This window comes from Cyanistes caeruleus, chromosome 5, assembly GCF_971803275.1.
Source record: "Cyanistes caeruleus chromosome 5, bCyaCae1.hap1.1, whole genome shotgun sequence".
In the NCBI taxonomy this organism is placed as follows: Eukaryota; Metazoa; Chordata; class Aves; order Passeriformes; family Paridae; genus Cyanistes; species Cyanistes caeruleus.
The window spans coordinates 25,170,051-25,195,729 of NC_141705.1; the positions used below are offsets into that span (position 1 = coordinate 25,170,051).

General features: G+C 37.9%; 1 protein-coding gene across 1 annotated transcript in view; it reads right to left on the reverse strand.

The window, feature by feature from the left end:
- Positions 1–25,269, reverse strand: part of GABRG1 (gamma-aminobutyric acid type A receptor subunit gamma1) — a 57,749-nt gene extending 32,480 nt beyond the window's left edge. The window contains exons 1-3 of the mRNA XM_086889393.1: positions 24,986–25,269; positions 8,006–8,154; positions 681–748 (exon numbers count right to left, since the gene is read on the reverse strand). Coding sequence (XP_086745519.1) covers positions 681–748; positions 8,006–8,154; positions 24,986–25,077 — 309 coding nt within the window. The 5' untranslated portion in view covers positions 25,078–25,269. The remainder of the gene's footprint in view (positions 1–680; positions 749–8,005; positions 8,155–24,985) is intronic.
- Positions 25,270–25,679: the final 410 nt, after the last annotated feature.

Genomic DNA, 25,679 nt, shown 5'->3' on the forward strand with positions numbered 1-25,679 from the left:
TCTAAAGCCTCCACCATTTCATACAACACACAGTCTAAGAGAACTAAGAAACTACCACGCCCTCAATTTCCTCATAAGTGCTGTTACTTCAGTGTTGGTACCAAACAGAAAGGTCAGATCTCAGCAGGTGTATCACAAACAAGGTCAGATGCATTTCTTAACTTCTAAGAAACCAGTCATGTACACACACAAACACTGAAAAGGACACAGAAAACTAAATGGAAAAAGGGCAAAAGACTTCATTTCAAATTTTGCTTTCTACGAATTTGAAGAAAAAACAAACAAACAATAGATCACTTCACTGAAAATAGTTTTGTTCACAACTGCTTTGTCAATTGTTATTTTTCTTAGGCTCTGAAGAGTAGCTCCAGGAAACCAGGCCAGAGATAAACCAGGTGTACACAAAGATTGTGGAAATGTTTAATGCAAACTAAAACAAGGACCTGATACAATGTACTCAGTGTGACCTCACTTTTTTTAAATAAAAAACCTGTATTTTTAAAATTACAACAATTTCAGAGAGACTAAATGTACCTCTGCAATAACTACAATCATATACAGTAGCATAACAATACACAGTAAGAAACAAAGAAACTCATTTGAATGAGATTAGAATTATTTCATAATATTAACCCATAGAAACATGCAGATGATGTTTTCTGTCAATAATCAGAACTTACCATATTGATTGGGTCAACTGGACCGATGCTGTTAACATAGACATCTGTTTCAATTACTGTAGTTCTCACTAAACAAAACAATAACCATAAAAATTACGTATTTAATTAACTCTGTACATTGTTGTTGCAATTTAACTTATTTAACTAAAAAAACAGCATAATTAAATTTCTGGTTTGTTCATTTTGTGAAGGATCATATATGACTTGGCTCCCTTATTGCATATGACTTTTTAGAATGATCAGCTTGAACTTTTTAGTTCATAATGCAATCTCCACCTGTGTTTTTTGATCAAATATAACATAGATAAAAAAAGTAATGGAAGGAAAAACAAATAAAACCAAACCAAACCAAACCTGACTTCCAACACAAAAATACAATCCTAAACAGAAAACAAGTTTGGAACATTTGTTTCATGCAACAAACCATGAGGTCTGGGACAAATGTGTTTATCAGCTGCAAGGGATCAATATGAAGTGTCTTCTATCAATTTCTACTGAGAATGTGTAACAGATATAAAGTAACTTTTCACCACAGGTTTCTTCAATTCATGAAGCTATAGCACACCTAGAGAATACTAATGTTCTTTCCTCGGCTTGATTAATACACTGGTTAAAACACCAAATTGAAAGCTCTTCAATGAAAGTAATTTAAAAGCTAAACATTAACAAACTTATTTTATTTAAAAACAGAGAAAACTATGAAAAACAGGGAAACTCACTGTGAAGACAAGAGACCAAAAACTTTAAAAAATATATTCCATTACAGATTATACTCTCTATTTTGTGCATTTATAGAAGGATGCAAAGTCGAACAGTGTCCATGAAAGGCACACCTGAAGTACAGAAGGCTCTGATAGTTCTTTTTTTTCTCCTAACTGGTTCATACAGCAAAAGAAAGAATACAAATGAAAGAGAGGATGCATTTTTATTTCATAATTTTACCAAGAATTTTCTTCTACTTTGTGCTGGAGAACCAGAATGTGGGCACAAGAGGACTTATGTCCTTGTACCCAATGGAATGAAGAGGGATAATAATAATAGAGCTCTGCTGGTCATTTTATGACATGCCACAATCAAAAAAAATCTCTTTCAATTTGCAGATATAAAAGTGGGAAGGTACAAACAAAAAGACTTTTTGATTTCATTGGAGAGGGACCCTAGGTGATCAGATTTGATTTTTTTAATACAGCAAAGCTTCAGAGATTGCCCAAGTGTTTAACAACAAACCTAAAATCTTGAGTAAGAAGATTTTTCAAATTTCTGAAAACTCAAACAGACATACAGAAAGAAAGACTGTAACATTGACATCCTTGCCAGCTACAATGACAGGAAGATGCAATTCCTAAATATCTCAAGATACCTTTGTCCTGCCAAGTTCACCTGGGACAAAATTATCCGTGATTCCAAATCTGGTTAACAGATTTATCTGACAGAAAGACACACTAGTGAGGCTGCACAAAGGATTTTCTGTATGACCACAGAGCACTGAGTCATTTGATCACCATCCTGTCCCCTGCATGCTTCACAGAAAGTTTCAACAAATTCTGGAAACCAATTTATTTCCTGGGGGAAAAATAAGTACTTCCTGCAATGATCCTTATGGATCTTTCCAACTCAAAATATTCTGTAATTCTGTTATTCTTTGATTCTGAGCTGCAAATGTTTCAAATTCCTGCAAAGCTCATAAAGGAAGGGAGACAGCACAAGAACTCATACACACAGACTAAAACAGAGTGAGAAAAAAGATTATAATGTGTGTATATTGTCATATGTGTAATGTGATCCTTTTAACATACATCACACTCTGCAAACAGATGTCCTCTTCCTTTAATTTGCAATCCTGCTTTTTATAACAGCAGCCCCACTGCTAGACCAGAACACAAGGAGATGGATCAAAGTTTATCTTGCCTTATTCCTCAAGTAATGTTGAATACTTCATTGTGAAGAATCTCTCACCTTGAAATACAGCTCACAGGATTCTTCCCCCTCCACCTCCTTTTTTTCCCCTCTCAAGTCCAGTTATACTGAAGGGTTACCTTAGTTCTTCTGTATGGTACAGAGAAATGTACTTCTGAATTAGAAAGATTAATTAATTAATACTTCTTGTGTTCTTGAACTAGAAGTGATAAGAGTTCATGAAAATGACAAATGCTGGAGGAAAATTCCTTCTTGATACTTTAAGAACAAATTGAGAAGATTTTCCTACCCTGACTGCTTCTTACTTTAATTTAAAACTTGGTATCAGCCCTGAAAACACTACAAGTAGGAAAAAGGCTATTTAACACATTCTGCATGAAGTGCAGAACAGCAGTGTTTTAAACAAGGAGAGAAAGGGCTTGAACACTTTAAATATTTACACTGAAAGACAGTCTGATGCAGGCTAGAGTAAAGCAAGAAGGTGAGAGGACACAGAGTGCATATTCAAGTGGGAGGGGGAGACAGAGAAAGAAGAGCACAAAGGAGCAGCTGACCACAAGGTCAGCTTCTAATGTAGCTGAAGCACACAGGGAACCTGTTTGGTAAGCCCAGTCTAGAGAGATATACTCACTTTCTGATTTCCTGCTTTGACTTCTTTTCACTAGACTAAACTTCTTCCAGTTCTAAAAATTTTGAAAATTGTTTATCCCTCATAAGACAAATCATAGTAATAAAAATCTACCTCAATCATTGACAAATTATTTTAGTAATTGCCCCTGACATTCGAAGTGCCTGTTTTTTAGCCTATATTTTTGTGGGCTCAGTTTTCAGCTTTTGATATATTTTATATATCAAATATATTTTATATATATTTTGATATATTTGATATTTGATATATCTCTTCTTTCTACACTTAAAAGCTCTTCTTATCAGCTATTCTCATTCTATAAATACCTATCCCCTGACAGAAATAATTATCATTATTGTAGAAGTCCAGAACATTGCACATTTTGTTTCTTAATACTGCTATTTTCATTCCTCCAATCCATTTCTTTAATACATTAATCAGGAGCATGGTAGTCCACTTAAATTCACTAACCAGTCCCCATAGTTTACCACAATGCCCTCATTTTGTACTGAAGGTTTAAGTCACATCACCTTTGTTTTTAATTAGTACCTATTATGCTCTTTAACTAAGACCACTTTTGTAACTTCATCCAGGCTCATTTTCTTTGAGCATGTTCTCTATAACTCCTCATTACTTGCCTAAAGAAGCATCACCTATAGCGATAAAGCAGTTATTCAGCAAATAAATGAGGTGAATACCACATTTAGAAATAAGAGTCTTTCAACTTGTAACAGCTTTTAATGGAATAATAAAATTCTCACAATCAGCTATCTAAGATTATTGCTTACATGGCTACTTATATTGAAAATTCAGCCTGAAGTGTCTACAGCAGTTTTCCAGGTCAGCCTCTGAAGAATTTTTTCAAAGTGATTTTGATGAAAGCAGAACCCTGTTCTCCAAACTTTTTACCCTTCTATTTAAAAGAAATCCATGTTTGGCAGATACTCCTAGCCCACCACTTTTTTTATTTCCATGATTAAATATCCAGTGGACACATCCAATACCTTCAACATTCCCTGAATATATGCTTCTACATCTTGCTCTTGTATTTTGATTTTCTTCAGTTCTTGGAAAATATTCTTAAATTCAAAATACATCTCTCTCTCTCTTTCCTTAGTATTTTTCTAGTTGTTTCACTACCTGGAATAAAACTCAAAACCTTTACAAACAATATTAAAATGATAATGTAAAAGCAAGCCTTTAATGGCTTTAAAGCCATTAAAGCTTTAAAGCTTTAAAGCTTTCATGTTGGCACAATACGGTGACATGCACATGTGATACAGTATTTCTACATTTTTTATAGAGTTATTTAACTAGTATATCTAACAAATATTGCCCAATTGGAAGAACAGTTTGCTAGGTAATTCCCTGGGGTTCTGCCCCATTGGAGCCTCCCCCCTACCCCATATATTTTAGCCCTCCACGTTGTTGTGTCTTCAACGCATGGTGCAAAACAAAGTGTCCTTGCCAGACTAATAAACAGAATTTCAAGAATGTATTAGTAAGAGTTTCTTAAGCTATGGGAGAGGTCAGAAGTACTAGAAGTTAAAACTATGTATTCATCCTCTGCAAACTTACAAATATATGAAAAATATATAAAAATCTAAAATTCCTTAGGCCTCAGTTTGAGCTTATTACTTTTCTGCCTATATTGTATTTTCATTGCTGCTACACTAAGAGCACCTGTTCAGCAGAATACTTTCTGATACCTTTTTTGAGAAATAGCACTTCTATTTGAAAGTCCTGTATTTTCCATGTATTCTTTATGTCTCTTAGAACATGACTATTCACATTAGTGCACTTGAGAGATGTAATTATTTACCCACACCCTGCTTATAGGGCAATAACAACTATCCAAATTTCCCTAGGTATCCAATTTTTCTACATCCGTGAGCAATTATCCTTAAATTCCCACCATTCTTAAAATTTTCATCAATGATTACTTGTCTTAAACTGAAGTTTACAACTAAAGTTGTAGATATGTGATGACTGTTATCTATCTTTAATTACATTTCCAGACAGAGCAGTTGTGTTTCACCCACACAAACATCACTCCTGGAAAAAATGATCTATACATTGATAGGATAATATTAATATAACAGTGACCCTGAGATGAGAGAGCTGAAAAATGAGCAGCCAGAATTCTTTCCTTTGAAAAGGAAAGTTCAGAAATAATAGCTACTTTGATGCAGGAATAGAGCTAAAGAAGTGTGGTTATAAAATCATGCAGCCAAAAGGTAATGTTCCAGTGAGAGTAATACTGCTATATCAGTATATCAACACTCCAAGGTTGTATCTCTAATTAAAAGTATTTATACCACAGATAGGAGATTTTATCTGATAACTGTATTACTTCATACTGAGTAGAAGAATGCTAGAACATTTATGCTCCACACACCTCAAGCCTACTACATAAATTGAGTTAAAGACTAGTAAGATTACTGAACATTGCAAAGGGTAGGAGTTAAGTAATTATTACAACCCAATCATGGATATGAGACAAACAGAAAATAACAGAGTGGTTTTCCCCTATAATATTTCAGTGTTGCCTCCAAAGTTTCAATTTTCATTTGGCTCTCCTTTAGCATCTCCCTCAACTAACTGCATGTTTAACAATTAAACTCTTATCTCACTCTGAGATGCTGAAATTCTGTGTCAGCACCAGGAAGAAAACAAAATCCTGCTCTGGGATTCAAATCCAAAAAGTCCAAGTTCAAAACAAAAAGTGTTGCTATTGTAAATGAGCTTTGTAATCCTATCATAAGAATGTTCTGTGGGATACTAATGGTTTGAAAGATAATGAAAATTGCAGTTCAATAACCCTGTTGTCCAAGAACTGCCATGCACTCTGAAGAAAGGAATCTGACACCAGATTTTATCTACATATTTGAACCAGACTAAGATGAATAAAATATAGCCTGATTTTGTTTTTCTGTCTGTCAGATATCTGCTGCAGCTCCCAAACAACTGGACATAATGCAGTGCCTTCACCTGAGGTCAGAAATTTCATCCTATGTTGTCCAAAATTTCTTCCTTGTGGCAGAATCATACTTAATATTTGCTCTCCTCAAAACCAAGTGAAAAGTGGTTTTTTTTCATTACTCTGGCTGATAATTCATGAACTTTATGTTCTAGTATAGTGGAAGGAGGTAGGCCCCAGATAGCAAAGGTCAGATTGGTACAGAACTTTTGAGAAGAGAAAGGGTACATTTATGTGAGGGAAGGTAGAACTAAGTGTCTTCTTTTGGGAACTGATATTTTGAATCCAAAAAGTTGTACATTGAGTTACTCAAAAAAATGACAGTTTTTGTCCTATCAAGACTAAGAATATAAGCAGAAAAATAAAGGTAAGAATTACATCAAAATTCTTCCATGCCCATCTAAATGCATTTGACATGTCAGAATAAATTCCTCCTCTGTATTTTCCCCACTTACTTGTAAGTTTTATGGGGAGAGAAGCGAAAAAGAATTCTCTTTCCTGTCATCCCCACCTACAAGCTAATCATCAGAAGGAATCCTAGAAGAGACAATTTATTTCCTCATAATCACTTTTCTGTCTGTTGCATTTAACAGGGGGCAAAACCAACAGTAAGCTAGACATCTGTCACATGTTGAGAATTTAAGGAAAAACATGCTGGAGGACTTTTTGTGTTGTCCAAGTATTTTTAGTAATTCGGTTAAATGAACATGAAGAAAAGACAAACCAAACTTTGTGAGATTCACATGTGATTATACTATGACAGGGAGAAAATTATTGCTTTTTAGCATCTCCAAGATAACAGCCATCAATAAAACAGAGCTAAGAAGTTTGGGAAAGAAAACAATTTGTCAGAAGCTTTCAAAGGAAAATGCACAGTTTGAAATTGAGTCTTTTTCTTCCCCTACATAAATAAAAGAGGTCTAGATTGTTGTTTTGTTTAACATATAAGCAGCTTACAGACTTACATGGCATTCCTTTGATAGGGAATACCAGGTACATCTTACTTATGTCCTCCACCTCTTCCTTCACATTTCAGGAAACAAACTCAGAGAAAACATATTTTCTTTATGTGATCCTGCATGCAAGTGGTAGACAGGAGCTGGCAAGTGTTCATGTACTACTTGTTTTCAAAACAAGATTCTTCCAAATATATACGCTTAGTAGTTATATGCAAATTAATGCTTTACTGTTGAAAGACAAAATTGCCTTCCTACTAGCTGCAAAGTTTGATCTACAGCAATGCAGTTTTACTTCCTATATTCCACTAGAAAAAATGGGTCCTAAGTTATATTTTTAGACTCCTGAATTTTTTTCCAAAATCTAAGCTAAGGGAAAAAGACAACTGAGTTGAGTTATATTTTCTCAGAACAGACACAATGCATTTCCTACAGTAAGAATAAAATGTCTAGGGATAATTCTTTAATGAAGTCCTACAGACTTAAGATCAATTTTTGAAATGACCATGGCTGGTTTATAGCTACAATTTTTCTGACAAAAGATCTTTGTTAAACAAAGCAAATTATAATTGCCTTTTAGTGATTTATTACAGATTGCTCTCTGTCCCCCAAAACCAGTACTTTCCATAAGAAAAAAAAAAAGATTATAAATAGGACATGAAGTCTAATCTTGCACAGAACATTTTTTTACTAGCTCTAGAAAATTACTCCATTTTGTAACTTCTTTTAGCTTGCTATACTGAGTTTTAAATATTGCAATAAGCATAGTTCTGCCATCTTTGACAAAATGCACACCATCTCTAGTTCATATTTTCTATTACACTGAATAATTTTATGAACTTACCTCCAATATCTGGTCGAAGCTTATTGTCATATCCTTGAAGTAAGGAGTCCAGTATGTGAGTTACATCACCACCATGAATCTTTGGTGCAAGGACCCATGTTTTATTCACCATTAGATCTTCGTCATCCTCATCATCTGCTTTATCAGCTCTATGTTGTGTCATTAAAAAGAAACACAAACAAAAAAAATTGGGAAAAACACAAAACATGGTGAAACTGAATTACACAGGAGCTGGAGAGGAAAGAGATAAAATATTGAACACTATTTAGAATAGTTTATAAAAACACAAATGCATTCTGGTGCCAAAAGAAAGAAGAAGGCCTTTATTTGCAATATATATATATTTACCTATATTTTTTTAATAGTGGTGGAGAGTGTGTCAATAGATGCATTTACACATCACCCATATAGAAAATCTCAAGCCATGAGTCAAACCCATAAAAGCAGCAGCAAGCATCATCTTATCATCAGCCTTTTCCAGTTTTGAAACAAACTTGTAATTCCAAAGCTTTTCCCTACAAGCATTTCTCTTTCAAGTGATGCTGCTAATATTTCTAAGAGATGTTTATTCTTCATAATAGCATACCTATTGTATGTTACTTAAAAGAGCATCAACAGAATCTCCTTCCTAGTAGCCTCTGTTTTATGCTGTAAAAAAAATAAGACTTTCCTACTTACTCAACTCCATTCACATTTAAGAAAGCAAACATTACATCCATGTGCTACAACTAAGCATTAGCATTAGCAGAAGCTGCAGACACATGTCAGTCATGCATCTGTATGTATACATGGTACAGTTAACTGAAAGGAATGGTACACCATTTTCAGACCATTGGTTAGCTTCCTATTTTATCAAGATGAAACAATTGTACAAGGAAAATAATTACACATTCATTTATTACCTATCTTTTAATTAGTTAAGCAGTTAATAGATAGTTAATCCCTAGATCATTAAACAAAATTGCAATATCTGCATTGCATCCGCAAATTCACTTCCACCAAATGGTCAAAGAATGCCTGAAAGTAGTTTTCTTTCCATTTCAATCAAATGAGTATAGACTTCAGTATTCCTCCTGTGCTTAAAACTGCAATCTATATTACTCATCCAGTTTATTTCAAGGAACTGCTATGGGTCTGAGGTCAAGCAAAGTGCATGAGACTGATAGCAGTAACTAACAGTCACACAACCTACCTTCACAAATGGGCACTGGCTAGCAATTACTGAAAATATGAAGCCCCTATAAATCAGATCCAATGTTAACACAAGTACAATATTCCAGTAAAAGAAAGGAATTAAATTACTATTCTTGTGCCAATTCTCATTGTACACTGAAACTAAAAATGTTACTGCTTTATTAAGGGCTTCTAAAGTACACAGACATATGCTGCCCTCAAAATTAAGAGTGGAAATTTTCAGCAAATTTACTACAGGAAAGAAGACCACCCATATGTTACACGTGAAGAAAGGACAGAAAAAGTCAGGGAGGACAGAGTAAGAGAAGGCATGACTGCCTCTTTTTTCAGTCCTTTGTGGGAATAGCTCAAACCAGTCGGTAATAGAAAGGCCTTGCACCACCTCTTGGATAACACTAGCAAGTCTCACTGAAAATCAAAACTGTCATGGCTGTGGAAACTCTCAGTGGTTTTGGCATGCCTGCTTAATTTGGGAAGTGTGACAGAAACCTTGCCACAGCTCAATAGGTTCCCAGAGGATGAACAAAAGGCACTGTTCGGATATCAGAGCTTTCATACCTAGCTTGCTGCAAACAGGTTGAAAGAGTCTATTATAGCAGAAAGTAATACACAGTCTAAATACAAGGCTCACTGACAGCTTCCCCTGTCAGCAACAGCCTGAAAAGCTCTTTCATTCTTTTAAATTGAAATGCACCATAAAATACTTAATCTTTACTGCACTACATAGACATTAGAGAAATGTCAGTTATTAAATATTTAACATTTCCCATTAGCAGGATCCCACTAATGGGAGCACTAAAACTAGGAAGATAAGTTTTGTAAATGTACACTCTTTTTCCCTCAGAGCTACCTATTGCCATCTCTTTCATGTTTTGTTGCCACACAGCTTTGCATTTTTTTAATATATCTATTTATGGCCTGCTTGCACTTTTTGGCATCTAATTACTTTATAAATTAGCTTACAGTTGCTCAGAGTGCAGAGGCAATCCCAGCCTTTTCCCAGAGGCATTAAAATGGTGAGGAGTTAAAAGTTAATTTATAAGTAGCTCTCTAAGCAAAGAGACATAACCACCATAAAACTGACCTTCTTCTTTTTGTCTTCCATCCCATAAACAGCAGAAAGTACAGTAAAATTAACAGAGTTCCTTACAAGCACAGGACACCTGATTATCTGGATCACCCCAGTTACTTGCAGAGAATTTGAAGTGATTGTGACACTATTTTGTTCTGCTTTTAATGTTTTTCTCCACAATACTATTAAGAACATCTAAGATTTGGCCAAAATGTAAAGTACAAGGGGTCATGCTATCACCACCTAAACCAAATAGGAGTTACAACTACAGCACCTCAACTCACAGTCTCTGAATATCTTGACATTTCAAAGAGTCCTTAATTTTATTTACAGATTCACAGGACAAATCCTGTTGGAAAGAGATCATGAGAAGTCTCTCTACTCCAGCCTCCTGCTCAAAGCAGGGCTTAATCTGAGGTCACAGCAGGTTGCTCATGGCTTGATCAGGTTGGGTATTGCAGACATCCAAAAATGGAAGCTGCACAACCTCTCTGAGCAACCTGATCTCCACTTGGCTCTTTCCTACTATTTACTGTATTTAAATAATCTTGAAATTAACAAGAAGAAAAGTGAAAAAAAAAAAACCCACACTCAAAATTTTCATTTTAATTTTTTTTACTTTCTCTCTTATTTTATTGGAGGACCTCTGCTCCTCCTCCAATTTTGAAACTCTGAACTACAAATAGGTATACAATGGCAGGTTACAGAAAGCTATTAATGCAATTCCAGAGAGAGAGGCAAAAATTCCATCCCAACATCAGAGCAATTTTCCAGACACTAGTAAATAAATCCATTTAAGAAGTCAGTTTCATTAGAGACAACATTTCTTCACTTAGTGTCTGACAAGTCTTGGTTTAAAATGTGCATTTCTGACCATGTACACGGAACTATTTGATTTTAGCTAGGAAATACTGTACACTGACAAAAGTGCCAACTGCTAGAAAAGAAACACAATTGATTTTTATACTAGTACACAAGGCCAACAAGAACTTGTGATTCACTAACCCATTTGCTAAACTGGCAAACAAACCAACATGAATCAGGTAATAATGCAACCAAGTGCAGAAGACCTGAATTATCGCTGTTCTACATGGTGAAAACAGCTATTCTTACTCTATTCCTATCTTACTGGCCTTTTCAGAAGCGAAAACTTCTGAAAAGAAGTTTTTTGACTGAGATTAACCCATCTCACTGAATACCTGGTACCTGAATACCATCTTTTTAATTCTTCTTTAAAATGTGCCCAAGATGACCAAATGTGTAAAAAAGACTATAATATCTCTGAAATGCTGATGGCACCCAGTTCTACAGATTTGATTCCTAAGCCACTGCCACTGATGTGCAGCAACAAGACTGTGGTAAGAAAGAATGATGCTGGATGGAAGAAGGAAGTGACCAGAATATATAGAAAGTCTTTTGTACTCTCCAGTGAAGCAGAGCACACCACCTGCCAACTTGAATTGTCAGTCCAGTTGGTTTGGGGGAAGTTGCACAAAGCTCTCTCAAAAGAGCACCTAGTCATGTGGAGGCAACAGGACAGGTACTGTATACATATTCACTTCCAGGAATCTGAATTATCAATATTTGTCATGCTAAACAGATTTGAATTCTTTTGATTTAAAGATAGAGATCCCTTGAGATGTACCAAGTCGGCAGAATCAGTTGAGATGGCGTTATCGTGATCTAATCCAGCTCACTAGACCATGCTCTATTAAGAAACACTCACTTTAGAAATCACTGAAATCTAACACTGTTAGATTAACAGTGAAAACTGTTAATCTTTTATCATGTTTCTGTGCATCTCCAACATTTTCTCCATGGTTTGGAATGGGATAGAAGGAATGACAGAAGGCAGAAAACTTCATTCTAAACCAGAAAATAAAATGTTAAATTCAGGTATGTCATTCAATTATTTAGTGACTGTTACCTTAGGTTGAGGGCCTTTTTACTTCTTTGCCATTAAAATAAATCTAAGAAACCTATGAAGATTAATGTCAATTAACTCCACTCCCACTTTAACGGTGGCACTTTCCCGTCTCCTTCACAACCCCAAGAAGAAAGGCAAACTTAATTAAAGAGGAATTCTTTTCCTTTCCAAGTTCATATAAAGGTTATTTCACTATATACAGAACATAATACTTGATCATCTCTCCATTTACTGTAAAATATATTTGTTCCAGCTAGGTTCACTCACTGTCTTTTTCAGAATGTCTGGAGAGATAATGATTTTAGACAAGAAGACATCATCAAACATTAAGACATTTCTGTTCCATTGCACAGTGCTACTTTATATCTATTAATGCAGGTGCTAATTCTGATCTTGATGATTTTATAAATAAGGAAGAAACCTCACTTCTTAAGATGCTTCTTGTAACACTTCAGCTACCCTCATAAACTCAACAGTAAACTGCATGTACACAGCTAACAGCAACTAGGTGAAATGTGCCCCCATTATGCTCTCTGTTCTTACACTAATTGAAGACTTCACCATGGCTAATAAATCTTTGGGCACAAGTGACTAAGAACTAAGAAAGTCTTTTTAACATCAGGCAACTTTAGATATTCACGTCATAGGTTTTTGTTCTCCTTTAAATATGAGAAAAATCAGTTAGGTGAGCTTTGTGTTGCAATTAACATCTGTCAAGTTATGCAATTAACTGGAAGAAAAATTAATATAGTGAAAGTGTTCTGACTGCTATTTGCATTATGCTTGTCAAAGTAATAACACACAGAAGTACAGGTATAGTGAGAATATCTAAACATAGCTAAGCATCAATTTAGCTGTCCATTCCCAGGCTCCTATTCCTATCCAACACACAAAAGGATATCCAGTTGATTTATGGGGAACCTGTGGACCTCTGGAAAAGCAGATACTTGTCAGGGAACCTGAGTTATCTGTGCTGAAGTTTCAGGTCTGTGCACAGGCAACTCAATCAAGCTCTTGGTATGTGTGAGTTTTAGACAGCCTTCATAGTGGCCCTTGTCTGTTTGGAGATAGTGATCCTTCTGCACAAGGAATACTCTGATGATTATTTAATACATAAGCAAAAAAGGAGGAAAGTGAGTGTTTCCATGATGAAAGAGCTAAAATAAACACACTTTTTTCCTAGTTGCCTTACATATGTGAATGAAGACAGTAAGGCTAGTTGTGCTACTTCATTTACCTGAAGATCTTCAGTTGTTTCAGGAGTTTTACCAACAAAGGGGTAGGGCACAGTGACACTTACCTAAATGATGAAAAATGTTGTAAAACAGCTGTTATGTACTGGCTGTGCTCCCCAGGGTATGTCCCTTGTCTAAGTATAATACAATTTAACCTTTATTTTCTATTACTTAAAAAAAAAAAAAGAGTTAAAAAAACCTAACAAAAACCCACAAACCACAAACCAAACTATTTCTCTCAGCTTTCAGAAAAATGGTAATGTTTCTTGAAGTGTAAATATGACAGATTACTTTGTTAGCAACAATAGTGGTTCACAGGTTTGTCAAAATAGTGCATTTAACCAGTCTGGCCTTCATAACAAGTCAGTCAAGACAGGTAAGGTTCCCACAAAGTTTTCCAACAGATCATCTAACCAGACACTAGCTTGCTCCAGAACACCAAGCACTATATGCTTGTGTGTGATAAAGTATATTCCATGGTGCCATCAATGAGAGGTCAGAGCTCACCTGACCTAGCCAAATTCACACATGAAAAAACAGCTAAAGCTCTGCTGAAAACTAAACATGGTCACTGACACAGAGTCAGACATTTGTACAGAGGCTGGTGAAGATTCTAGTTCAGAAGATAAAAAAGCAAGTATTTAGTCATGTGTCATGTGAATGAGAAAAGGCATAGGACCAGGTCTAGATGAAAATCTGAACTCTGTAGGGATGATAAGTTTAAGAAATGCCTGGAACAGAGCAAAATTCCGTAAATATAGAGAAAAATGTGACTTCAACATGGAAGCAATGAGTAATTACTCTCATGTCAGCAATTTAAATTACATAATTGAATATGTTCTTGAATCTTTTTAAGATAAAACATGGACATCAGATAGATTTGTAGTATCCTCAGAAGCTGAGAAATTACTGGGACTCCTTCATGGATTCAAATACTACTCTCAAGTAGCAAAAACAAGCAGGACCACATAGTCATGACTGCTGAAATAAAACTCAATTTCATTTTTCTACAAAAGACTTCCTTGAAAGCTCACTATCACTGATAGCTGTCAGTAGTGAATGTTTTAAACATCTCTCAAGACTTATCTTTCAGACTTTATGGCTGACTTCATAGTCATCAGTTCCATTACGATTCTGTGGAAGTGAACTCTTTTGCATTTCACCATCACTATCTTCACTGATATGCTTTATGTGTTGCAGAAAATTTCTGGGAAAATAAACATAACTGCAAGCAAAAAAATACAGCTACTAAAAATATGTCTCCAGAAAGCATTACTTACTCCTCTCAGTCCTGTGGGATATAGAGCCACTGATGTTGTAGTCCTTCCTCTTTATCCTTCCTAAACTGGTTTAGACAGTCTTTTGGCAAAAGTCTCTTTCCCCCCCGTCCACTCCATATCCGACGTTCTCAACAATTTCTCACCCTTTCTGCCTTTCCAGACTTGGGCATATTTTTTTGTGTGTCAAAATGTATTTGTCTCTCCCACTGAAATATATTTTACTTATTCCCTGCATCTTTTTTCCTGTACACTGACCACTTACTGTTAGGTTGATTCTTCTAATGAGTACACACAGTGCTTTGTGCTCTTTGCGTTATTTTATATTTGTCTGGCTGTTTATAATTCCCTGCCCTGCATCTCCTTTCCCTTCTTCTTACTTAGTGTTTAGTGAAGGGATTAATTTGGACATTAATTATCAGGGAAAAGCGTGGAAAAAATAATAGGAATTCCTATGCAGAAACATTTGAACACTAGATTAGAAGTATAAACTACACAGCTTACATTAAATAAGCTTTGTTGGAAAAAAAAAAATTATCATAGCAGTAACAGAATAAAAACATGTACCTATGGTGTTCACTCCCTGTAACAAAACTTGTTGCCTATGAGTCTGAGTGCTTAGACTATTAACCTTGTGATATCTGAATTCATATCACAAGTATCAGGTGATTAAGATCTTTTGAGTCATTACATCCTTGAAGCACATCCTGAAAGATATGAAACATTTTCTCCAACACACAACAACTACCGTCCAACTAATTTTAATCCCAGTAATACATGCACTTAAAAGCATTATCACGTTTCTCATAAAATCTTCAACATCTTTGTGACACTTATGTACTAAAAACTAATCCAAAACTGCTGAACAGTACAACCAGACTTAGCTCTGAGCACTTAATAAAGACACAATCTGACTGCAAAGAATATTTATAGAAATGTGAATTTTCAACAATAAGAACAACAGACACTATTAAAGCTATCTTCCAGGAGAACAATTTTGTTCTGAGATCGACACAAATTGTTCTTCTCCAAGTCAATTTTCACATAATGCTGCATACTGTTTGAAATTACACTGGTCAAATGCTATTAATTCAAATGGATTCTACAGCTCTCAGAAACTTATCATAAAGACTCGAAGCATCTCAGATATTTTTTATCCGTCAGTCTTCTCTCATAATACAAGGTTTATCTTCTCCCCTTGAAAGTTCATCCAAACACTGATATGCTCAGACCAGTATAACTACTCCTATCAAGCCGCACTCCAGAAATCAATTGACAATTTTTCTCACATCTGTCTAGCCAAGTACAGGTAATTCTCCACATCACTTCAGAGCTGCTGGATTCTCAAACATATTCAGCTTGATTAGTATACCAATCATACTTTGACCATCTCTTTACCTCCATATGTGATGAAGAAATATTCAGTTTCGTAGACCTGAGGCAGAAAACTACCTTTTTCTACAACCCCCTACACAATAGAGAGCAAGCACTTTGCATAAGCAACAAAACAAAACAAAAAGCATAAGCTGATTCCTGCAATTTTCCAGAGAAATTTTTAGTTTTTACATAAAATTTAGAAGGGATCTTGAGAAGTTTACTTCTAGTCAAAGAAGGGCTGATACTGAATTTAGACCAGGTTGCTTGCCTAATCCAGCTGGTATATAAAATTCCATGGAAAGACATCCAAAAACTTCACTGGGCATCTTGTTCTGCTGTTTAATTATTCTCCTAGTTGATATTTCCCTGTTGCAATTCATCACCATTGTTTCTCATTCTCTTACCATGCACCACTAGGAAGTGCCTACCTCTGTTTTCTGGATTGTCTTCCTGTAAATGCTGGGGGCTGATGCTGAACCCACACAAAATCATCTTTTCTCCATTTAGATCAGCCCTTGCCCCTTAGGGCAGGTCCAGGCTCCTGCTTGACAGGCTTGGTAGCCCACTCCTGAGCTCCCTGCAGTTTAAACTCCAAACTGGATGCAGTATCTACATGCAGTTCCACAGGTGTTGAGCAGAAGGAGACAGCCACTTTCCTCAATTTCTAGGATGTGTACCTGCTCCCACAGCCCAGGAATCTGCTGGCCCTCTCACTGCCAAGGTGCCATGCTCTCCAGCAGCAACTCCAGGTCCTCTTGGAACAGCTCCTCCCCAACCAGCTAGCTCCAGTCCTGCTGAGGAAGACCTTCCATTCAGGTGCAGGACTTTAGCACTCATCTTTGATGAATTTTATAATGTTCCTGTCAACCCATTTCCCCAGGCTCTCCTGCTCCCTCAGAACGGCAGTCCTGTCTGCAAACATATGAACTTGGTAAAAAAAGTAATATTTCAAGATGGAAAAAAAATTGCAAGAAACATTATGTTAAAATCATTATTCCTGATGCTCTGAGCAGTTCTTGTTCCACCCCAGAAAAAGGAAGAAAGAGGATACACTTCTCACTTTTCTTGCAGCAATTATTTCATCTTCTGACTACACACTTGCAGAACATGCTGTATGATGTCTTTTCACAGAATCATGGAATTGTTTAGTTTGGAAAAGATCTCTGAGATCATCAAGTCCAACTTTAACTGATCACCGCCTTGTCAACTAGATCATAGTACTAAGTGCCACAGAGTCGTTTCTTCAACACCTCCAGGGATAGTGACTCTACCACCTCCCAGCGCAGCCCCTTCCAATGCTTAACAACCCTTTCTGGGAACAAATTCACAGAATTTATAGGATTCTGTCACAAAATTCATCCCAATGTCCAGCCTGAACCTCCCCTAGCACAGTTTGAGACAATTTCCTCTTGTCCTGTCTCTAGTTGCCTGAGAAAAGAGGTAGACTCCCAGCTTTACAACCTCCTTTCAGGTAGTTGTAGAGAGTGACGAGGGCCCCCCTGAGCCTCCTTTTCTCCAGCCTAAACAGCCCCAGCTCCCTCAGCCACTCCTCCTAGGACTTAACCTCCAAACCTTTCACCAACTCCATTGCCCTTCTTTGAACACACTCCAACAACACCTCAATGCTTTTCTTGTAATGAGGGGCTCAACAATGAACATGGGACTTGAGGTGCAATCTTATTTTCTTCACTGGTGTGGGTTTTGGCCATACCATGCAATCAATTAATTAAAATGTAAACAGCCATATTCCACTGGTCATCTAGATCAAACAGCAGGAAGCAAATGAAAACTTTAACAGAAGGTAAGATGATAACCAAAACAAACTCTAGAACCTAAGTAGGTAACTGAAGAGAGACAACAGGTATTAAATAAAGGTCAAAATATCCCCAAACTGCTAAGGAAGGACACAGCATTGGTAACTTCTCTGGGTATGTGAAACATGTACTAACCTTAGCAGTAACAGATCTCCTGGCAGTTTCAGACTGATCATCACACAAAGACACAAAGACAGGCACATATAAATCCATGTGCCACAGATCATCACACCATTCACACACTATCTACACTTGGCTGATGAAAGGTAAATTGCCATCAAGTTCAAAATGATCAGATACACTGTTGATGGGCTAAGTGCTTTGATCAAAGATACACTTTCCATAGTGAAACTAGGCTTAAAACAAACCTTTGATAAATGAATGCTGAGAACCATAACCTCAATAAAAAGCAGTTAACCTAATTAAATGCCATCCCACACTAACTATAAAATGCAGCAAATTGCAAAGTCAATTTTCCACCTTAAAATATCACCAGCATCTCAAAGGATATATCAAATGAGCAATCCTTTATAAGGCATTTTCAGTCATTTAAGCTGATGCTATTTCAACACATCCATTTGAACATTTATTCTAACACAGTTCATCGCATATTTGCTTCAAAATCTTCAGGTGACAAGAAATCTACTGCAACCCTTCAAAAAACCAAACTTATTTGAAATAGTCCCAAATTCTAGTAGACATGTGAGCAGGTACCATCCTCCTCCCACAAGAGCCAAAGAAATATGCACAGACTGAAGCAGCAACAGAATCAGAGACTTGCATTGAATTGCACAATGTATTTGCTGCATATAAGTAAATCTGGCTTGAAATTACAGAAAAAGCCATACAACTACAATAATTAGGCAATGACAATGTGTCCCCAGTAGAAATACAATGAATAGGTTCTACTGAAATTTTAGTGTAAAATTAGGCAATTATGGACTAAACCAAAGGTCAGTTAAGTTAATGAATAATTGTACAAAAAGGTAAATATGCTCTGTAAGGACTAATGGAAATACCTAAACCATGTAACCAAAAGCTTGTGTTCTCTCTCTCTCTATGCACAGAATTATGTCTTCTGTGATGTAACTTACTGTGTATTACACACCACAGCTATCGTTAAAACAGGAGGATTACACCTCCTGTTAGATGGCAACTAAAATTTATGGTAGTCAGAGTTGTCCCTGCTGGACACAACCCACAGGCCATCAGTTGGATGGCCCTCCCTGGCCAAGCAAGAACCTAAGGTACAGGTCGATAGGTCACCTGCAGCATGTCTAGGACAACACAGTACATATCCAATTGCTGTATGGTGAGATATGGCAACTGTTCTCCTCCAGAGAAAACACTGAGGACACTTTATTTTAAAAAACATCTGCATAATTTATTCTGTCACACAAATTTAACACTGGACAATGAAATTAGAAAAAAATGTACTGACTTACATTGACAGTTTACCACCTAAGAAATGGGCACTTGATGCTACAAAATTTTACTAATAGAAATTCTATCCAGCTGAACTTTATTCAGAAAGAAAAACTGGACAATACTACTACATTACTACTTATAATAATACTTCATACCTCATACTGCCTTAAACAAGAAGAAAACCATATTAAAACTATTAACAATTTGAGACATCAAATCGTTTAATCTAAAGGGGATGTATCTCATTCTACCTCAGATTTTTCCTATCCACTATGTCTGTCTGTCTTCCCAAAAACAAAGAAAAATTGCTGCATATAAATTTAGAAACACAGAATCAGCAATTCACACCTTACCAGAAATTAGTGTAGTGACACAGAAAGGGATTTGACAACCAAAGCAGAAAGCAAAAAGAACATGAGTTACACCTGAACAGTATTGGAGTTAATCCTGTGAAAGAGTATCTGAGCAGTATGAAGTAGTAGTGAAGCAATATTCTGTATGTATCTCTTTTTCAGACAAAAAAAAAAATAGAAAGGGCTTAAACTGGTTAAGCAAATAATTAAATATCTTTGGAAGAAATGTAGATATCTCATTTTTGCTATGTGAGAGGAAAATGTAAGAGGCTACCAAGTTGTCTCTTAAACTACATATACCAGGGATGTGCTTCGAAGATTAGTTCATGTGACTGTAGCATGAGTAAATCCAATTCTGTGGAAATTTCCACTCTGCAGAGAGTGTCTCCAGTTGTGACACATTTGTATAGAACTTTTATTTTTTGGACTAGATCATTCATCCTGCTACAACTACTTGGAATTTAACTGCACTGGAGCTTCCTGTCACCCAGAGGTGAGGAGGTTTCTACAACATACCATGAAAGACTAGGCTGGAAAGAGAAAGGCACCAGGATGTCTTCTGACCAAAATGATGATTCCTTTAAGAATTTTCAAGATTCACTTGAGATGCTCTGTGTTCTTGTCGGGGCAAAACTTGTCAGAGGCAATCAGAGCAAGGAAGAGCCTTGATGACTGGTTTTCCTGTTGAAGAGCAGACGGATGCAGACCACACTCTGTTCCTGTAGAGCAGCTGCAGCCATTGGTCTATACCTTGAGGCTACCCTGCAGAACCAGAGTATCAAAGAAGACCTGCATTTCCCCTTCAAAGAGATGGACATGGGAATCCAGTGGTTGAGCCAGGTGTAGCAGGTTGCACTGGGAACGGGAGATCCACTGGCTGGAAACCAGAGAAACCTCAGACTAGAGATTACTGTATAATATTTCATCAGATTCCTACTCATCAAGTCTGTATGCAGGGAATTGGTTAAACTGAAGGAGCAAACCTGACAGGGAAGCCAGGGTAAATTCCCCAGTTTTATTTAGCCTCTTATACATCCTTATATAAGAGCAGATTATCTCAACAGATCCTACTGACTGGAAAATCTCCAATTAAAGCATATTTTAGAAACTATTTATTTCTATCATATCCATATCACTGAAATTTCCCTCTCCTTTGAAATAAGTTCTGTTCTGATGAACTCCTGATGACCTTCCTAGTCTCTGTAATTACCTCTATTAGTTCAATGTTGCTCCATGACTTACCATTTTGGGTTTATATGTATATATACATATAGAACCCATTTTTTACATAGGCCTGTAGGCCACTGAATTCATCACACTATTTTCAGTCTTAAAATATGTTTGCACATGTAAAAATGTAAAATCAGGACTTCTGTGTCATCTTCAGATTAATTCAATTGCATCTGAATTATTCTGTACAAATTATTACTGTTCAGAGAAATTGTTAAGAAATAAAAGTTAGTGTCACTGTCATCGACCAGCCTTTGAAAGGCTGTCAGTGTGTTACAGTCATTTATAATTAGTACTTGTCTCTGCTGCTCTTTACCTAGTATGTTATGATATCATTATTTTACTCATGCACATGATCAATTTAAGATGCAGTGCAAGAGTGAGTTATGCAGGTAATTCAAAAAGTGCTGCTCTCTTCTGTCATAAATGGTACTACAAAAATGGGATTTGAGATGATCGTTTTTGGTTTTCTGTGAATTCAACATACTTGACTCTTAGTTTACATATATGATAGCCCAAACCAAGCTTTCAAACAGTGCTTATACCTAGTCCATTTAAGTGGTCCTACCTACTAGGTGTTCTGTTCAACCCAGATTAGCACAATTCTTCAAGAGCTTCAAAGAAAAATCACCTGTTCCCCTGATCCCCTAGTAATCTACTCTGTAGACAGACTTAATGTATTTAGAAAAAGAAGTTGAAGAAGCGCAACAAGTGCTCACCTGTAACCTTTTCTGTCCAGCTCAAAAAGGCTTGAATTTGTGCCAAAGGTGCATTTTTAATATCAGACATATTTAACAAACAGAAAGTTAAAAGTAAATGAAAATTTGTTCCAATTTCCTGGGAGCCTTTTTTTATTTAACAGACTGACATAGTTTGAAGGTTTCCTTGAAATCACTGTAAGAAGATTATGTGCAAAGAATATATTTCTCAATATTTATGTCTCTTTAAACTTTATATCAACAAAAGAAAATATTAACAAACTTTCAATAAAATAAACTGTATCTTAAACCACTGGGACTGCTGAATAACAAGTTCTTTGTTGCCACATTATGAACAAAGCACACAAGAGTTAGGATAATAATGAATAAACATCACAGATATTCAAATGAAACAGTAAATCACTATTATCAAGCACTAAGAAACCAACATTGTTATGACAGGCTTAACTCTGATCCGGGAGTTTATATGAGAAGAAAATGTAGGCTGTATTATATATCTTCCTACCAGATACTTTGAAAAGAAAATATTAGTTGGCATTTGTACCTGCTGACAGTTGCATTTCAATAGAGCATTTATAATTGCTCTTAAAACATCAGATTACAAAACGAAAGGGAAGATATGGCCAAAATTAAGTTAAGCTTACAATATACTTTAAGGCATGCTGACCAGCACATACCATTTAAAGAAGTATAAATTAGAAGAAATGTTACTGTTATGGTGCACCTCTATGGCTAGAACTAAGAAAATAACATTAATTATATTGTCAGTTCTTATGCTCTGCCTATCAATTATCTGTTTATTTGAATTCAACAAAAAATAATGGGTTTGCCTAACATTTAGGGCTGCAGTGACTGCTGGGTAAGTACTCTTTCCCTGCACACATCTTGTAGAAAGGCTCACAGCCCAATTTCTGCTACCAAAGAGATATCTGCTATGGACAAAAGTAGTCCTTCAAAATACCAACTCATGAAATTAAATCAAGTGCATTGGCCATTCTGATCTGTTAGTGCTGAAGATGATGAACTGGGAGTAAACAACTGCTTTATGGGAGAAAGTTCCCACACTTTGGTGTGGAAAGTTTGGTGTCATGTCATGGAACAGCTTTTGGGGTAGTATCTTAAAAGAATAAACTCTTGGTTGGGCTCAACCTCCAGTGCCCTTGCATAAGCTTTAGCTCCATTCATTACAGCTGAAGCAACTTTACTCATACTCAGCACAAAGCACTTTGTGTATACATGCATACTAAAAATGATGCCATTTGCATCCTTTTAAAAGTATGTGTTGAAAAGGCAGACTGGCTCCTGCAAGACAGTTTTAGAAAAACTGGCAGAGTTGGTGCAGCCTGGTCTATTCTTGAGAAAAAACATTACTCCTGTGTTTTAGTTTGAGCTTCAAGGAAAATCTTGGGCTGAAAATATAGAGAGGCATCCAAAGAAGCAGAAAAATAGTATTTCCATCATATTTTGTGGCAGTCTGTTAAAGAGCACCAGACTGAGCTCCCCACAAACACCCATGAATTGCAATGCACTACATACCAGAGAATCATGATCTGCAACACATGTCCATTTCAGGTCACTTTAAGAAAGAGAGAAAAAGGGGTGGGGGGGTGGGGAATGGAAATTCTTTCAAACCATTTTTCCATGTAGCCTCTGAAAAAAAGTCAAGGCTGAAAATAGTTGATTCAGATACATGGATATTCATACCAAAGGTTCTCTTTTATCTGAGATGTCCTGGAACACAGAACAAAACAATGAATGTAAGTTACCTCTTTTTCTCACTTCTTATCAACTTATTTATAAATAGTAATGTTAATGAGATGCATACATAATAATCTACATCTAGTTTTATAATCCTAACCACAGTCTGAAAAGCAAGCAAAATAAATTGGTTTTTTTAGCTAGTCGTCCTCCTTTGTAACTAAGTCTTTGAACTGATAAATTAGCATGCATATTCTTTTCTCTCAAACCACTTGATAATTTCTTTCACACCTGAGGTACACTATGATCATTAAGAAACATTCTGAAGATGCACAGCTGCACTGGTATCATTTTCATCAATGCCTTTGAAAAATATTTCCATAATTTATCAAGGTTTTAAAAGATGCAGGTTAAGAAAAGTATAATCAGTGGTGTTTCTACTAGGACAACACAGCAGCCTTCTGAAGATGAGAGATGTGACGAGAACATACCTCACAGAGACTGATAAATCATCATTCAGTATGGGGAAGGGGACAAGAGAATGACAGACTTTAAAAAAATGTTTAATAGCATTTTTCCTTTTTTTTTTTTTTTTTTTTTTTTGCCAGCCTTTACACTTTACATTTTTATATCCTCTAGAATGATAACTTCGTCTTTCATTTAAAAGAAACACACACTGAGCAACAGTCAAATACCCTTTATTTATACCTAAAGTGCTGCTTTGTGAATTTCCTGAGTGTAACCTGTGGAATGGTGCACATTAGCTCTGCGTTATTAATGGAGTTGAATTATCACATTGCTTTTCGTTGTTATGGGTACTAACAACATACGTACACAGCTGTACCAAACTGTTGTTTCTTCAGAGGTCTGCAGCTCAATTTTCCAACTCTCCCTTAAAACGCGCGTTTCCAACTTCTGGGACTTGAGCGGCTGCCCTGCTCCATCCCACCCGTGAGCCCGATCCGCTCCCGAGCGCCGCAGGGGCCGGAGCGGGAGCCGGGGCGGTGCGGGAGGCCGGGCACGGGTCCCGCTGTGGCGGAGGGGCCCCGCAGCAGCGGCGGCACAGCGGCAGCGCCAGCCGCGCTCCTGCCCCTCTCCCTGCCCGCAGCCGCCGCCGCGGACGGGCGGCACGGCGCGGGGAGCTCCGTGCGCCGGGCCGCCCTCGGCACGGGGGGGACCTTTCCCAGCACCGAGCCGAGCCTGGCCTCAACAACCCGCCCAGCGAACAAGTGGGATGCGGCTGAAGTTTTACTTTGCCGGCGCCGGCTCCCGCCGCAGCCGCCCGCGGGAGCCACAGCGGCAGCACCGACACCTATTTTGCTTGAAGTTTGGCCGCGCAACACGCCGCCTCCCCTGCCCCTGCCCTCTGCCCCTGCCCCCTGCCCCTGCCCCCTGCCCCTGCCCCTGCCCCTGCCCCGGCCCCTGCCCCTGCCCCCTGCCCCTGCCCCCTGCCCCTGCCCCGGCCCCTGCCCCTGCCCCCTGCCCCTGCCCCTGCCCCTGCCTCTGCCCCTGCCCCTGCCCCTGCCCCCTGCCCCTGCCCCTGCCCCGGCCCCTGCCCCTGCCCCTGCCCCGGCCGGAGCGCCCAGCCCAGGCTGGGGAGCGATGCGCAGGTAGCGAGTGGCGGCGGGGGCAGTGCGGGGTGCCCGCCGTACTCACCCGCTCCCCAGCCGCACGGTCAGCAGCAGCAGCAGCAGCCGGGCCCCGCGGCGGCGGATCCAGCGGGGCGCGGGGCCCCCCCATGCATCCATGAGCTTGAAGGCGCTCTCCCTTGGCCGAGTTTTCTCTGGAGAGGCTGGGAAATAGCGACCCTACCAATCCCACCACCCCCCGGCACACGGCAGGGAGAGGGAGGGGAGGGGAAGGGGGGAAAAAAAATAAAATAAAACACCCAAACAGGTAGAAACCCACTCTGCAAGGACGGAGCAAGTCGCCCAATAGGCTCATCAGGTTGCTTCATAAATTATCCTAAAAACTGCTGGACGAATCAATCCCTAGCAGAGGTGGAGCCTCCTTTACTAGAAGGGAAACATGCCTGGGAGAAAGGGTGGCATTGATTTGGTGTTTTTCTCCAAAGAGGGAAATGAAATAGACCTTATATATATATATATACATATAAATATAAATAGGCGAAATGTATAAAATGTTTAATATGTGTTTAAAGCTGCACATATGCATTTAAATATTTCTATTTTTGAAGCTACTCAGAGGGCGACTCTCCGAGAGGCAGCCGGTCCGCCCAGCCGAGCGGAGCCCCGCAGCCGGGAGCGGGAGCGCCGGGGGATGTGCGCGGACACCCGCGGCCACTGCGCGTCTCTACGGCTGGCAGGACGGAGATTTTGAGGGGGGCGGC